Genomic DNA, 16,964 nt, shown 5'->3' on the forward strand with positions numbered 1-16,964 from the left:
CGGTTTTGGCACTTTATTACCAGAGAGACATTGATGAATGAATTCCAGCGACGGGAGGAGGAAGTGGAATGATTGATCAGTGACAGGACTGAGACGAGTTCCAAAGAATGAGATTTATGTAGCTGGTCTGAAGGACAGCAAGTGAGGAACATAATTTTATCAATATTTTAAACTTTATAGAGAAAAAGAGTAACATGGAAATCTCTTTTTGGGAGGGGGGAAAAAAGGCGAGACTGGCTGGGCTGATTGATGTAGGAAGCCAAATTGTGGAGTTTGGCTTGCTGGAATTTGGTTTTCTAGAAAACACTCATCTCTATTAAGGCATTTAAAAGAATCGTGTTACTCCTTAGTCTTCATATAGTCTTTGGTTTTGTTGGGCACGGTGCTGTGTTTAAGAGAAAACAAACCTCACAAAGAAATAACCCTTTACCCCATTCCTATATGCACATTTCCCCTGTCCTTCCCTGTCGAGGGTTAAGATTGCGGGGTGACAATAAAACCCTGGCAGATGTATTGTTAACCCCCTCTCCCCCCCCACACTTCCCCCTCCCTCTCCCCCCTTTTCACTAAGGAGGGGCGATTGGGAGGAAAAGAAGCACAGAGTGAAGAGAGTTGGAAAAAATTAAAGATGTTTTACTAATGCTACTAATAAGAATAGAGAAAGTAATACAAAATATACAAAACCAATCTTGAAAGTCTCAGCAACTGCAGAGCCGGCACCCGAAGTCCTGGACTGGACTCTGCAGCCAAGCGGAGCTGGATTCAGTCTGTCACTAGGCCTCAGTTCGCAGGGATGACTAGCAAGGTCCTCTGCTAATGTCGGCCATAAGCAGAAGGGAAAAGGCAAAAAGCCCACGAGATCCTCGTGATCTCCCACTTTTATATGAAGTATTCACGTGAATGGAATGTTATACACAGTTGGTCAGTTTCTTGCTCACTTGTTTCTCGTCGCCCCTCTCACGAGATGTCCATCCGTGCTTATCAATCAGTTTGCGTTCCACTGCTAGGTTTACCAAAACATGTGTCTGGTTCTCCAGGAAAATGCAGTTAATATGAAGCTTTAGCTGACAGGCAAATTCACTGAAAAAGAAACTTGTTTTTAACAAAACCAGGACATTCCCAAATTATTATTATCAAATAAGCTTATTATATAATAATTTAATTATTTAATAAGAAGCTTATCATCAAATAAGCTTACACTGGTTATTTAGCTCAGGATGAGCTGTTTTCTTCCAACCCGAGCGCTTTTCTGTGTGTGTAGCTCAGTATCTTTCCAACTTCTCCCCCTTTCCACATGGTTCATCTGCACTGGTCTCCCCCTTTCTGCAGCGTTTATTCAGCAAGTCCTTGTACGTCAAGAAAGGGATTGACCTCAGCTGTTTCCAAAATATTGCAAATGAATTGTCTTCTTTAGTTATCAGTTTTCTTACAGCTTTTTGCTTTGAGCTTGTTGATGTTACGAGATTGTTTAAAAGTGAACTGAATTGGTAGCAATGCTTCTGTCACCTTAATATCCAGTATGTTAATTGGCACTCAGTACTGTTCATCATGGGTGATTTACAGCTGCTCGTTCATCTTCAGACCCTGTGAGCATTCACATCTGTTTAACAATGATTTTTAGGTAACCAAGTCGTCTTTTCCCTGTTTTCAAGAGGAAGGAGGCAGTGCCAGGCAGGAATCGCTGTCTCTGATCCATGCGCTTTTCATGTTCTCCATGCTTTTTAGCTAAAGGCTCCTTGTATGGGGCAACCTCCAGGGCAGTGGTAGAGTCACCAGCCCTGGAGAGGTGTAAAAGTTATTTAAACAAGGTTCTTAGGGACATGGTTTAGTGCTAAAGTTGGGTGATGGTTGGACTTGATGATCCTGAAGGTCTATGGTTCTATTCTATAACCTGGGTGTTCTTCAAGTTCAGGGTTGTCATAGCTGATGTGTGTCTTGATACCAATCCATACTATGCTGTATGCTGGTCTGTGGTGGTTTGGTAGCAGACAATTCCCAGCTTTTGTATTTAAGTGCAGCTTGGCTGCAAATCTTCCATGTTTCCCGTGGTTTGGGTTTGACACTTGGAGGTTGTGGTGGCTCCATCCTTGGAGATGTTCAGAGCCACCTGGGCATGGCCCAGCTTGTGTGGGGATGTCGGGCCAAGTGGCTTCCAGCCATCTCTGCCAGCGTGAACTGTTCTGTGATACTGTGATTATCTCCATCATCCATGGAAAGCGTGGGAATTCTGCACGCAAAACAGCCTGGACTTGGTGAAATCTTGCTTAATTTATTGCTAGTTCCCACTTCCAATCACAGATTTGGTTTTGAGATGGGGGGAAAAAAAGAGAACATAAGCAAAAACCACTGAAGTAAACTTATGTTCTCACTCTTCTCCAGGTGCAATTTCAGTCCAATGTTTTCATTCCCATCCCTTTTCTCAACTTATTTCTTCCATGGTGTCAAGGGTTTAGATTGCGAGGTGACAATAAAACCCTGGCAGATGTATTGTTAACCTCCTTTCCCCCCTCTTCCCACTTTGGTTTTCTCCCCTCCCCCCTCTTTCCACTCAGCACAGGCCATCGGGAGGAAAAGAAGCACAGAGAGAAGAGAGTTGGAAAAATTAAAGATGTTTTACTAATGCTACTAATAAGAATAGAGAAAATAATACAAAATATACAAAACCAATCTTGAAAGTCTCAGCAACTGCAGAGCCGGCAACCAAAGTCCTGGACTGGACTCTGCAGCCAAGCGGAGCTGGATTCAGTCTGTCACTAGGCCTCAGTTTGCAGGGACGACTTGCAAGGTCCTCTCCTAATGTCGGCCGTAAGGAAAAGGGAAAAAAGGGGTGAGATCCTCGATCTTCCACTTCATATAAAGTATTCATGTGAATGTGATGTTATACTCAGTTGGTCAGTTTCTTGGTCACTTGTTTCTCGTTGCCCCTCTTGTAAGATATCCATCCATGCTTATCAATAACCTCTCATTCCATTGCTGTGTTCACCAAAACGTGTATCTGGTTCTCCAGGAAAATGCAGCGAATATGAAGCTTTAGCTGACAGGCAAATTCACTAAAAGAGAAACTTGTTTTTTAACAACACCAGGACACATGGTTTATACTCAATATGTCTCAGTCCATTTGAGACAATGGGTGGTGCAGAAAATCAGGGTCATGTGCAGGGGTTTCATTCTGCTACTCTATTTAACAATGTGGTTATCAGGACGACAGCAGCAGTAAATGTAAATTAAATCATATTGTTCTCTGTCAAACACTGTTTGACTGTGTTAACGAACAGTGACGAGAGGATCAAAGTATAGCCACAACAAATTTAAGTGTTATCAATGGTGTATCAAAATGAGTTGAAATAATTCATGTGGACTGAAAGTGCATGTAACTGGCTTTGGTTTTGAATATATGTATTTAAAGGCTGTAAACAGAGTGGGGAGAAGCAGAGATAAGCAAAAAATACCCCAAAACTTAGCAAGTGGAATAAACTGAAAAACTGAAACACTAGACAAACTAAAAAATAGTTTTTAAAGTGGTAACTTAATCACTGGGTCGTAATAGACTTGAGTGTGAGAGTGTGGAAATATCACCTACATGAATTCATTTGAAATAAATGGGTAAATAAAATACCTTTAATAATATAGTGATGCTATTTCTTTCAGTTCCTTCCACTGCTTCGGTAATATCTACTTGATTCAACTGGTTTCGAGTTTATAACATCAGCTGCCCTGTGTTTTCATTCCTTCTGATCTCTCTGAGTTGTATCACTGCCAAAACGGAAAAAAAGATAATTAATCAATGCGGTGATCATAATTTAAGGTATTTGTCAGGAACACTCACTGGTGAGGGAGTAAATTTCCTAATGTGGTTGTGGATGTGAAAAACTCACATGTGTATCTCACTCCAAGAATGTGTCTGCAGCCACCTGCAGCTGCTCTTTGCTGTAAGAATTTTAGCACAGGGGTGTCACGCTCCATCCCAAACCAAAAGGAGATGCTCCACTCCCTTCAGCATCTTTGTTGCCCTGCGCTGGACTCTCTCCAGCAGTTCCCTGTCCTGCTGGAACTGAGGGGCCACAACTGGACACAATATTCCAGGTGTGGTCTCCCCAGGGCAGAGCAGAGGGGCAGGAGAACCTCTCTGACCTACTGACCACCCCCTTCTAACCCACCCCAGGTACCATTGGCTTCCTGGCCACAAGGGCCCAGTGCTGGCTCATGGTCACCCTGCTGTCCCCAGGACCCCCAGGTCCCTTTCCCCTACACTGCTCGCTAATAGGTCATTCCCCAACTTACACTGGAACCTGGGGTTGTTCCTGCCCAGATTCAAGACTCTACACTTGCCCTTGTTCTATTTCATTCAATGTCTCCCTGCCCAGCTCTCCAGCCTGTCCAGGTCTCTGATGGCAGCACAGCTTCCAGTGTCACCACTCCTCCCAGCTCGGTGTCATCAGCAAACTTGCTGACAGTCACTCTATTCCCTCATCCAAATCATTGATGAATATATTGAATAACACCGGCCCCAGCACTGCCCCCTGAGGCACTGCACTAGATACAGGCCTCAACTGGACTCTGCCCCATTGACCACAACTCTCTGGCTTCTTCCCCTCAGCCAGTTCCCAGTCCACCTCACTATCCAATTGTAGCGACTTGTACCTACGGTCTGAAAATGACTTTTGGCCCTTTCCAGGCAACTGTGAGGCTGGTGCAGACCGCAGTGAAAAAGAGTTTGACACCCCTGCGTTAGCTCTATTGGCAGTGTTAGAGGTTGGAGGATCAGATCTCTAATGTACCCTCTGCTCTTAAATTTATTAGGTGTTAAATTCGTTGCATCAAAACCATCATTTATAGGTGTTTTGCTGCTTTGCCTGGTATAAAATCCCCAGAGCTGGCGTGTGAGCTCTCTCCTGTTTCTGAAGCAAACGTTTCAGGTTAGATCCTTCCCTCACACAAACCAGGTGTTAATTGAATTGGGTGAACTGCTCCTTTAGATCTGTTTATACATATTTAAGCCATTTTTTAGTCCTTTTCCTTCCCTGTACCTTTAGAAAGCAAGTTCCTTGTAAAAGCAGTAGATCAATCCTGCTTTTAAATGTCAACATTGTCTTTATTCATTCAGCGCAGCAGCTGAAACCTTCGAGGCTGCTGCTACTTATTTGCTGTTTTATTCAGAGGTTTCAGCTTTTTTCCTTTATTTCATATGGCATTTGTGGACAACTTGACTTTTTTTTCCTTCTAATTGTGACCTCCTGCATTGTTTTCTTTCCACCTTTCTCATTGGTTTGTTCATGTTTTTCATACCCGTGGTCTGAACTCAGAATAGGTTGGTATCCCAGATGGAAAGCGTTTGGTTTTCTGGTTTAAACAACCATTATTCTGTTTTTCACAGAATCCCAGAATGTCAGGGGCTGGAAGGGCCCTGGAAAGCTCATCCAGTGCAATCCCCCCATGGAGCAGGAACACCCAGATGAGGTTACACAGGAAGGTGTCCAGGCGGGTTGGAATGTCTGCACAGAAGGAGACTCCACAACCCCCCTGGGCGGCCTGGGCCAGGCTCTGCCACCCTCGCTGAGAACAAGTTTCTTCTCAAATTTAAGTGAAACCTCCTGTGTTCCAGTTTGCAACCATTACCTCTTGTCCTATCATTGTTTGCCACTGAGAAGAGCCTGGCTCCATCCTCGTGGCACTCACCCTTTATATATTTATAAGCATTAATGAGGTCACCCCTCAGTCTCCTTTTCTCCAAACTGAAGAGCCCCAGCTCCCTCAGCCTTTCCTCACACGGGAGATGCTCCACTCCCTTCAGCATCTTGGTGGCTGCGCTGGACTCTCTCCAGCAGTTCCCTGTCCTGCTGGAACTGAGGGGCCACAACTGGACACAATATTCCAGGTGTGGTCTCCCCAGGGCAGAGCAGAGGGGCAGGAGAACCTCTCTGACCTACTGACCACCCCCTTCTAACCCACCCCAGGTACCTTTGGCTTCCTGGCCACAAGGGCCCAGTGCTGGCTCATGGTCACCCTGCTGTCCCCAGGACCCCCAGGTCCCTTTCCCCTACACTGCTCTCTAATAGATCATTCCCCAACTTATACTGGAACCTGGGGTTGTTCCTGCCCACATGTAAGATTTTTCTGCCCTGAAGAAGCACCTGATGGAGGGTTTAATTGGATTTCTGCTCATTGACTTCCTGGACTGTGTAAAAATCCTTTATCCCATCTATTTTTACAATTAGTTTTTGAAAATTAAAATAACTGTTTAAAAACATTTGAATGAAATATGTCAATTGAGCTGTAGGTTGGAAAACTTGGGCCCAAGTCAGGAAAGAAGAGTTTTAACAAATACCTTGTTGGTACTTAGGTTCTAGTTTGTTGTGGAACACAAAATTAAAACCTTCCAAATTGGATGTTAGAGGCAAATGTTTGGCAGTGTTTTCATTTGAAGGCAATTAAGCCCAACTGTAAACTGCCGGTGACCTTTAAACAAGCTGCCTGATGCTTCTGGTGCTATTTGCTATAAATTTGTGATTTTTATGTCGTACAAAGCAGAGCTGTTTTTTCAGGTTTACTTAATTGATATTTATTTTCTAAACAGTCACTACATGTTATTGTAGGTAGTAAGTACATAATGAATAGATCTGGATGAGTAGATGTTAACGTCAGAAATAACTATCAGATGATCTGATCCAAATTGTATGTATTCCAGGCCAATATTTTTCTTATTTGACTATTAATTTTGGATTTGAGTATGACTTGTAATAAGAGAAACAAGAGAAAACAAGAAAAAGGGGGTGATGGGCATTACCTGCCATGTCTTTTGGTACTATTTGCTTGTGGTAAATCAGCTCTTGAAAGAATAACAAGATGTTTGTCTTTTAATTCACCTTTGGCTGTTTTTGCTGGAGCTTTTCTGCACACCCCAACCCCTGCCAAAAGAACATATTGGGGGGCTCTTTGGCCTGGAATTACCCAGGGACTCAATCACAATGCCATTATCTACCCCAATAATAATCTCTTATTTCTATTTAGAGAGGTAGGTGTAAGAAAGAGGCTTGAAGGACCATCAGGTGCTTTTTCTAGACCCTTGGACACTTGTAGTTCTCTTCCATATGTCTAATTTTTAGGTTCTCTGAAAAAAAGCTGTTATTCCATTATCAGTATTAAGTGGAGTCTTATAGCGATAACTCTTTCCCTTTATATACGATTCTACAAGTGTTGGTGCTTTTGTTAGTATGAACAGCACATGGTAGGCAATAGAATTATTAAAAACCACGTAACTACTTGGGAAATCGAAGCTGAGGGGAGAAAATCTAATTAAATGTGATACTATTGCATGTTTTTTAGTGCCTTTAATCTTCATTATCCAACACACCTACAAGAGTCATGATTAAGAAAAATAAAGCAGGGGTGGTGTATTAATCGCGTTAATTAAATCCTCTGTTCTGTGTGTGCACGGGGTGTCAGCAACAGGGAGAACAAGGTTCTGCTCCCTCGCTGACTTTTTGGATAGCACGATATTGTGCGGAATCTCGCTGTGTCCTGTTATTTGGATGTTCCCTGTGTTTGCAGGATCGTAGCCAGCAGGTCAATGGAAGGGACTGGCCATGTGAGGTTGAATGTGTAGAACCGGGTCCAGTTTTGGGGGCCCCTCTGCAAGACAAGGTATCTAGATTTTCTTGTAGAGAACCCCTGGGATGGCTGAAGTCAGAAGCGCATCATCTATAAGATGATGTTGCAGTAATTAGGTTTGTTCAACCTGTGGACAAGTGTGGGTGGTGGTTTTTTAAAGTTTGGGATTCCAAAGGGATGTACACAGTTGCCTTTTACAATGTAAAATGCTCTTGATATTTAGTGTTGATTCTCACAGTATAAACACATTCAACCCCAAATACTTAAGTTTCTTTCTAGAACACACCTTTTCCTTGATTTATTTCTTTATACTGTAAGCAGAGGAGCAGCATCTGCATAAAAAATGCAAATCTAAGGGTTATTTTCTCCTAAATTAAGGTTATTTGTTGTACTCTGGCCTGTCTCCCACTCATTTATCTCCTTTTGTGATATCAGGGTTTGAAATGAGAAAAGGTTACGGACAACTAGTTGAAATGATATGCCTGGGTAATAATAATAATAAATCTTCGTGACCTTCAGAGTTGAAAGTGTTTTTATTGTATATTTGGGTCTCTAGCCTGATACAGGTGGTGGTTGTTACTGCCTGAGTGGGGGCTTAAAATTGCCATCTTGATTTAAATTTAGCCCATGATAGACATAGTCCCTGTTATGAATTCAATTTGAACAGTCTTATTTGTTTGCGGTCTTGCTCTCAGTTCCCACCTCGTTGTTTGTGGCTGTTGCCTCTGACCCACCACGGGGATTTTCCAAGTCCTCACAGTTTCTCAAGACAGTTGAATACCTTAAGATGGCCCAGGTGGATACTTGGATGTTAAAACCAGTTGTAAACTACTTTTACTCGTGTTTCCAAGCAGTGAGCAGAGCTGCTGTCACTCTTACTGCTTTTCCTGTTCATTTTCTGCCTCACCTTTCTTTCTCCATCATGTCTATCTCTTCATCTCCCCATTTCTGGAGAGCAAAGCCTTTGTGATGACTGTGGTTATTTGCTGAAAATGAGATTTAAGAACTGATCTTGCCCAGGATGGTCAGGTCAAATACAACTTGTCGAAGCTTTTCTTTTAACAGTTCCCTTATTTGATCTATTTCTAGTGTATTTTAAGTTCTGTGCATTCTCTGTCGGCATCTTTGCATCATTTTAGTTGCTTATGCTACTGCTTTGTGGTAGGTTCTCCTCTACATAAATGGTTCTAAGCTCATGTTTTATTTTCTGAAATACAATATGAGGTGCTGGTTTATACCTTGCTTGTTGTTAGGATTTAAATCATAAAACTACTGAAAAGAAAAATTTGCACTTATTTTTAACATAATGTTTGTATTGATTGCCATCTAAACCAATTGGAGGCTTTACCTTGACTTACATCAACGTGGTTGAGCCTGTAGTTACTTTCCAGACTCAAAGTCTTCTGAACATGAAAGGTTTGGGTTTTGTCTTTGTCATTGGTGGTGATGGGAAATAAAATACCAGAAATGAGCAATTCATTGGGGCTCCCTTAAGTTAAAAGGTTCTGGGTGAGCGTAATATTGAAACTTGCCAATGAGGAGTTGAGTCATTGGGAAAGTGGTGTTTATCAAGGACACAATTTCCAGCAAATATGAAATATCAGAAAGACCATCACAAAAAACCCACCCAATAAACCCCACCTAATAAGTCCAAACCATGACTTTGTCCAGAAGAAGGAAGTCGATGTGGGGAGTGTGGGGTCCTTTAAGTGCAATACGTGATTGACTGTTCCATTTGTTTCTTAAAATATGTATTTGAGAGCTCTATGTTGGTCTTAAAATTAATTTTGAGAAAAACTAACTCTTTAGGATCTGGTGAGGTAAAAATAGAGCTGAATGATCTGAGGGGAAAGCTTTACGTGTTTTGTTGCTTGTGTTTTAGATAATCCTTTTCCTGAGTGACTTGGAACTGCTTTAATGTCATTTTCCTGCTTGCTTTCGGTTTTTCACTCACTGTGTTTTCATCTCTCACCTTCTCTGATTGACAAACGTTCTTCTGATGTTGGTGCTTTGGTGCCATTGCTGGTGGCTTCCAGGGTGGTGATGGATCCATGACCCCCTGGGGGGATACAAATGCCTTTGGAATTGGGAAATTTGGGGTATGTCTCAACCTGGCAAAGGAAGAAGATAAAAATTAGAACTTTACACTTCTACCAAAGGTTGTACCAAGCTGTGTCTGCTGGGCTGTCTCTATTAGTAGGTCCTCTGGCATCTCAGGTCTTTGGGGAGAAGAAAATTTGGATTGTTTTGCTTCATCTGTGGTGTCGATTTGTCAGGTGTTCTGGCCAAACTTCCAGAATTGTTCGCAAACAGATATTGGGAAGAAAGAGGGTGGATAGTGCTTTGTGTCGAGTGAGAGGGACCCTTGAAGTGTTGGTGGGTTTAGGAGGAGCCTGTTCAGTCCTCTGGGACCGTTGTCCTTATTGGAGACAGACTTTTGAGCAGGGCCTGTTGTGATAGGACAAGGGGTGATGGTTTAAACTAAAGGAGGGAGATTCAGGCCAGATATGAGGAAGAAATTGTTGTCCCTGTGGGTGGTGAGAGCCTGGCCCAGGTTGGCCAGAGAGGTGGTAGATGAACCATCCCTGGAGACATCCCAGGCCAGGCTGGACGGGGCTCTGAGCACCCTGAGCTGCTGAAGATGTCCCTGCTCATGGCAGGGGGGGCACTGGATGTTTTTGAAGGTCCCTTCCAACCCAAACTATCTGATGATTCTACTAACCCAGGCCCAGCCTGAGCATGCTCAAGCCGATCTAGGTGAAGATGTCCCTGCTCATGGCACTGGGTGACCATTCTGTGATTCTGTGTTTAATAAAGTGACACAAATTCAATCTCAGGCCTGGGCTCTGTCCTGAAGACTGGCAGCAAGTGCACCTTGTCATCGTACACGCAGATAAATGAATTTCATATTTACGGACTTCCTCTCAAAATTTTTCGTGAGGAAGGAAAAAGCTTCCATTTGGAAACTACTTTTAATTGAAAACACCTGATTACCCCAGAGCTACTTCAGGGTAATTCCTGACTTGGAGGCAAACTAAGTAATATGTTGTTGATGGATGTCCTTTCAGTATAGTTAATATTTCCTGGTATTAAGGACCAGACCTTAGCTGGGCTCTCTGCTTACTTTATATCCTGGCTTTTCATTTGTAATGTTTAGTTGATGGGTTTGCTGTAAACTTAAATCCTCAAGTGCAATTGTCTTATTTCACTAATACTGTTATATTTTCAGTTATTAGGTAATCTTGTTTTTAAAAAATTTAAATCTATGCTTCTTTCTGTAAGCAAAATAAGCTATTTGTTTCTAGTTTCTAAGTGAGATTTTGGACCCTGCGGAAGAATGCCATTATTTTTTCTTTTTTATTTTATTAACTGTGGAATTGCTCTATTAGGCAGTTAAAAAACCAAGTGAACTGGGTGAGATAGTGATACTGATAGTGTTGCTTTTAAGCACTGATTTGTTATTCCTGGTGGCTTTTGTCCACAATTGTTTGTAGGATATAAATGAAAATCAGGTTCTTCAGTCTAATTCCCACTGGATTTCAATTGGTCACCACTGAAATGCATCAGCAGAGCAATGTCACCTATGGTCTCTATATCTTCCTGCATGTCTGGATCCTTGTCTGTTATTCTCTTGCTTGTATAAAGTTATTTTCCTTAATATGAGATGAGATGAGATGAAGATGTGGCCTCCTAAGATTTTTCATTTATGTCATGACATCGCTTGAGGCAAATAAACATGAACCCTTTTCTCCCTCTTTATAGGATTGGGAACAACATTTGGTCGTTCTGTAACGAAAAGAATAAAAATAATCAAACAACATTGTCAGTGTATTTTTCTAACACATTTCGACTTGATAATATTCCTGTTTTGTGATAAACTGTGCTTTGATTTGGATTTAATGAACTGTGTTTTAACTAACTCGCTTTATACATATGCTCAAAATATTTGAAGACTGCTCATTAAATCTGATTTGTTCAGATTTTGTTTTAATATTGAGTTTTCTTCTAGGAATAGAAATAAAGACTACTTGAAATTGTTCTGCTTGCTAAGGGTTTGTGTATAGAATGATCATGGTGCTCAGATGGTCGCCTGATTAAAGAGGAGGTCTTAAAAATGAAGGAATTGACCTTAAAAGGTTGTTGTGTGTTCTCCTTGCAGGTGTCGGCGGTGGATTCGTTGGAGGGTCCCCTTCTCCAGGTGGAGGGATTGAGTGATTTGAGACTGGAGCTGCACAGTAAGAAGATGAACATGCACTTGGTCCTGATCGATGAGTTACACCGTCACCTTTACATCAAATCAACCAACCGAGTCGGACAGCGCAGCAAGGAGAAAGGGAGAATGAGGTGGGTTTGGTGTGAGGTGAACTGAGGGCATCGTGTGTAGGATAAAAGAGGACAATGTTCTCCTTAGCGTCAGTAGAAGGTTTTCTGGGAGAATGCCATCAAGTCACACCTCAACCTTTCATTTTTGGCAAGCAAATTTCTCATGTTCATGGCTGCAGAAAGCAGAATAACTCCAAATATGTTGATGTACCTTCAAGCCTGTGAACAGTCTGTTCTTGTTCTCCCACATTTTAGTGATTCTGTTGGGTTCGTGCTGCTTCCCGCAGAATGATGATGAGGTCCCTTCCTTTCACTATTCCTTTCCTTCTCTGATCCATGTGCCTTTTTACAAATGTCATGATCATGAGGCTCAGGTCAGGCAGAGGGGAATATTGCTCATCTTTTCTAGCAAGTGTCCAAGGTTTATAAGACTTAGAGGTAACTATAAGGTTACCACCTGGAGGCTGTAGTATTGAAGTCTGAGCAGCGTGTCTGTGTCTATCTAATGTGTTTTAAGATGTTAAAACTCCTTAACTGGTCAGTGCCACTGATCAGCAGAAATTCAGCTTAAGGATAGATGCCTGGCTCTTTCTTCTCCTTAATTTTGCAAATTCTGAAGTTGGAGGGCAATAGAGTTGAGAAGGAAAGAAGAAAAACAGTGGTCAGAAAAGAGACACAATAGGTTCTGTCGAGTTAGGAGAGGAACTAAACAGGGACAGGGAGCAGAAGAGGAGCCAGCATATGATAAAGATGCAGAGAAAAGATAAACGAGCATTTTATTATGAGAAGGAATAAAAAATGCTTACCAAAAATAAAAGGATAGTGTGTTAAGTTGAATTAAATGAATTTATGAAGTATAAGATTGATTGAAGTGGAAATTTCTGTGAAGGGGAGGGTTGCTTGCAATTCTTCAGTCTCTTCCTTACTCATATTTTTAATTAAAAACAGACACAAAGCTTTGGTGTGCCCAGACTATGTGACTGCTAATTAACTACAGTTTTGTATGACTGCTACAGGCACCCTTATCTTTTTCTGGTTTTGTATCTTTTTCCACATTCCCTGTTGCATGTAATTGGAAAGCAGCTCTGCAGAGAAGGACCTGGGAGTTGTGGTTGACAACAGGGTGACCATGAGTCACCAATGTGCCCTTGTGGCCAAGAGGCCAATGGTACCTGGGGTGTGTTAGGAAAAGTGTGACCAGCAGGTCAGGGAGGTTGTTCCTCCCCCTCTGCTCTGCCCTGGGGAGGCCACATCTGGAGTTCGGTGTTCAGTTCTGGGCTCCCCAGTTTAAGAAGGACAAGGAATTACTGGAGGGAGTCCAACAGAAAGCTACAAAGATGCTGAGGGGTCTGGAGCATCTTTGTGATGAGGAGAGACTGAGAGAGCTGGGGCTGTTCAGCTGGAGAAGAGAAGCTGAGAGGGGATCTCATCAATGGTTATAAATATCTGCAGGGTGGGTGTCAGAGGATGGACCAGACTCTGTTCAGTGGTGCCCAGCAACAGGATGAGCTGGACAAATCTGGGGTACTACTAAATTCAGGGAGCCCTTGGGGTACCAAATTTTGTCTCTGATATACAGTGTTCCCTCATCGTTGCTTTTTTGGCCTTTTCCCTTTTCAATCATGTGTATGTATGTAAACATCTGCTTGGATTCATCTGTGACCTTGTGCTTTAAGTTTTATAAACCTCTTGTATCAAAACCATTATAAATAACTATTGCTTAGTCTTATGAATTCAATGAATAAATGAATTACTTGTTGTGAATACTAAACCGTTTGCTTCAATTCTTTCCCCTCACAGTTCAATTGTGAAAGATGCCTCTCCTGTGCCTCTCATGGACGTCACTAACTTATCTACGCCTCGAAAGTTCCTCGAAACGTCCCAGTTCAGTACTCCTGGGAGCTCCAGCAGTGAGTATCTGAGTCACATGCATTCCTCACAGAATTAGTTTGTCCATCTTCAGCTGGTTTTGCAGGAGTGCCTCAGGGGTCAGTACTGGGGCCAATATTATTCAATATATTCATTAACGATTTAGACGAGGGAACAGAGTGTACTATCAGCGAGTTTGCTGATGACACTAAGCTGGGAGGAGTGGCTGACACACCAGAAGGCTGTGCTGCCATCAGAGACCTGGACAGGCTGGAGAGTTGGGCGGGGAATAACCTGATGAAATTTAACAACGGAAAGTGTAGAGTCCTGCATCTGGGCAGGAACAACCCCGGGTTCCAGTATAGGTTGGGAAATTACATATTAGAGAGCAGTGTAGGGGAAAGGGACCTGGGGGTCCTGGGGACAGCAGGGTGACCATGAGCCAGCACTGTGCCCTTGTGGCCAGGAAGGCAAATGGCGTCCTGGGGTGTATTAGAAGGGGGGTGGCTAGTAGATCGAGAGAGGTTCTCCTGCCCCTCTGCTCTGCCTTGGGGAGACCACACCTGGAATATTGTGTCCAGTTCTGGGCCCCTCAGTTCCAGCAGGACAGGGAACTGCTGGAGAGGGTCCAGCGTAGGGCAATGAAGATGATTAAGGGAGTGGAGCATCTCCCTTATGAAGAAAGGCTGAGGGAGCTGGGGCTCTTTAGTTTGGAGAACAGGAGACTGAGGGGTGACCTCATTAATGCTTATAAATATATAAAGGGTGAGTGCCATGAGGATGGAGCCAGGCTCTTGGTGGCAAACAATGATAGGACAAGGGGTAATGGGATCAAGCTGGAACACAAGAGGTTCCACTTGAATTTGAGAAAAAACTTCTTCTCAGTGAGGGTGACAGACACTGGAACAGGCTGCCCAGGGGGGTTGTGGAGTCTCCTTCTCTGGAGACATTCAAGACCCACCTGGACATGTTCCTGTGTGACCTCACCTGGGCGTTCCTGCTCCAGCAGGGGGATTGGACTGGATGATCTTTTGAGGTCCCTTCCAATCCCAAACATACTGTGATACTGTGAATAATAATGGTATCATCCGCTGTTCATGGTTGGCTGCCTGCGGGGGTGTCCTGCGGCCAAAATTTGGGAAGAGAATTGTGCTGAGTTATGGAATGAGTGAGTGATATATTCAGGATCTTCTTGGCAAGTCATCATTCCTCACCATTCCTGATCATTCCTCACCTCCCCATCCACTTGAATTAAATACACTTAGTTTTCTGTGCCTTTTCTGATCTGGATCACGTTCTTGCTATCTTGGGCACAAGAGAGATTTGCAGTTGGTTCAGTTTTCGTAGAGGTTTCCCCTATATTATTTCATGTAGACAGGCAGGTACGTGGACATGTTGCACAAGGTTTTTGCTGTCTTGGAGTCAAAAGGTCAAAACTTCTCCTTGCGGGAACTTGAACTTGGAACTAAAGGTCTGTCCGTGCACAGGAATAACCCGGTGATCTTTGTCTACCTGCTACTGCAGGACATGGAGCAAAACACTTGCTTTCATTGATGCTTTTGTATGAGGCTTTGAAAGTGCTGCACAGATTGAAAATTAATCCTCGTACTGTTACAGTAGATTAATAAGTGGGGTTGCCCTTGTTTAACAAATGAATAAAATGAAAAATACAGAAGTGACCTACATCTTTCCCTCCTGCCTTTCCAAAGTTGACTGTTTCAGCATTGCTCAAATGTAGAGAATCTTTCCTTTTCTCATGCTTACAAATCCTGTTGTCCTTTTTCTTTGGCTGCCTGTTTCTGGTTGTTCTTGTTGTGCTTACCTCCCAGACTCCTTCCTTTGATCATTCTTGTTCTTTGCTCTTGTAGGGCTTTGCATTCTTCAGCCCTGCTCTGGTAGGGTTGGCTGGTCTCTGATCCTGAGGTTGTACTTCTACATAGCGGAGGTTTGTGAGGAGTCACTAGTGACGTGTCAGTGCAAACTTTCAGAGCTGGAAATGGCAGCTTGGTCATGGAAATCTGGAAGAGAAGAACTGTATGAAATTCTGGGGAAAGAAACCCAAAAATTCCTATTTTTGTCTGTGTCATCAGTGTGAAGTTTCTTGCTAAAGATGATGTGGTTTTGGGGAGCTGAGAAAAGAAACCACATAAAACCGAATCCCAGTCTGACCGCTGTAAATGTTAAACTACTTTTCAATTAGTTAGTTCTATAGCGAGTGCCATTACTTTGCACCTAGAATATTAATTCTCTATATAATAAGAAAAAAAGTCTGAAGTTATGGAGCTGATAGGGATCTCTCATCACACCTTACAGCCCAAGAGGCACTGATCAGTAGTGAGACTGTGTTTTCAAAGAACAGGTTTTAGGTTATCCCGTTTTTTTAGTGGTTCCCTTTATAGTATAGCATATATCTGTTGATATTTATATGTTTGTGTCCAGCTCTGGGTCCTCAGCACAGGACACACATGGACCTGCTGGAGCCACAGGAGCCCCAGGAATGACCCGAGGCTGGAACAGCTCTGCTGGGAGGACAGGCTGGGAGAGTTGGGCTGTTCAGCTGGAGAAGAGAAGCCCTACAGAGACCTTAGTGTGGCCTTTCTGGACTTAAACAAGCCTGTAAGAAAGATGGGGACAGACTTTTAAGCCGGACCTGTTGCGACAAGGGGTGATGGTTTTAAACTAAAGGAGGGAGATTCAGGCGGGACATGAGGAAGGAGTTTTTTACATTGAGGGTGGTGAGAGCCTGGCCCAGGTTGGCCAGAGAGGTGGTGGATGAACCATCCCTGGAGACATCCCAGGCCAGGCTGGACGGGGCTCTGAGCAACCTGAGCTGCTGAAGATGTCCCTGCTCATGGCAGGGGGAACTGGGGGAGCTTTGAACATCCCCTTCAACTCAAACCATCCTGTGATTTTATGAAAAAGGTGTGTTATTAATTACTTTTGGCAGCAGAACAAGAACTGGCCCTAGCATCCCTAGAGCATAGCTAGGGAAGTGTTTTCTGACCCATCTGAAACTTCTAAAAATCATTAAGTTCTTTTTCTATTTGCTTGATGCTATGTTGAGTGTGTTTAACATCACCTGTCCCAACCTGCCCTGATAAACAGTTATTTCATACCATATTTGAATGATGGTTGTAGGCTACAAGCTACAGGTCAGAACCACA

General features: G+C 43.0%; 1 protein-coding gene across 1 annotated transcript in view; it reads left to right on the forward strand.

Annotated features, from left to right (window-relative positions):
• The window catches only part of EXOC4 (exocyst complex component 4), a 427,343-nt gene that overhangs the window by 36,735 nt on the left and 373,644 nt on the right, over positions 1 to 16,964 (forward strand). The window contains exons 4-5 of the mRNA XM_005504316.3: positions 11,768 to 11,952; positions 13,732 to 13,841. Of these exons, the coding sequence (XP_005504373.2) occupies positions 11,768 to 11,952; positions 13,732 to 13,841 (295 nt within the window). The remainder of the gene's footprint in view (positions 1 to 11,767; positions 11,953 to 13,731; positions 13,842 to 16,964) is intronic.

This window comes from Columba livia, chromosome 1 (genome assembly GCF_036013475.1).
Source record: "Columba livia isolate bColLiv1 breed racing homer chromosome 1, bColLiv1.pat.W.v2, whole genome shotgun sequence".
NCBI lineage: Eukaryota > Metazoa > Chordata > Aves > Columbiformes > Columbidae > Columba > Columba livia.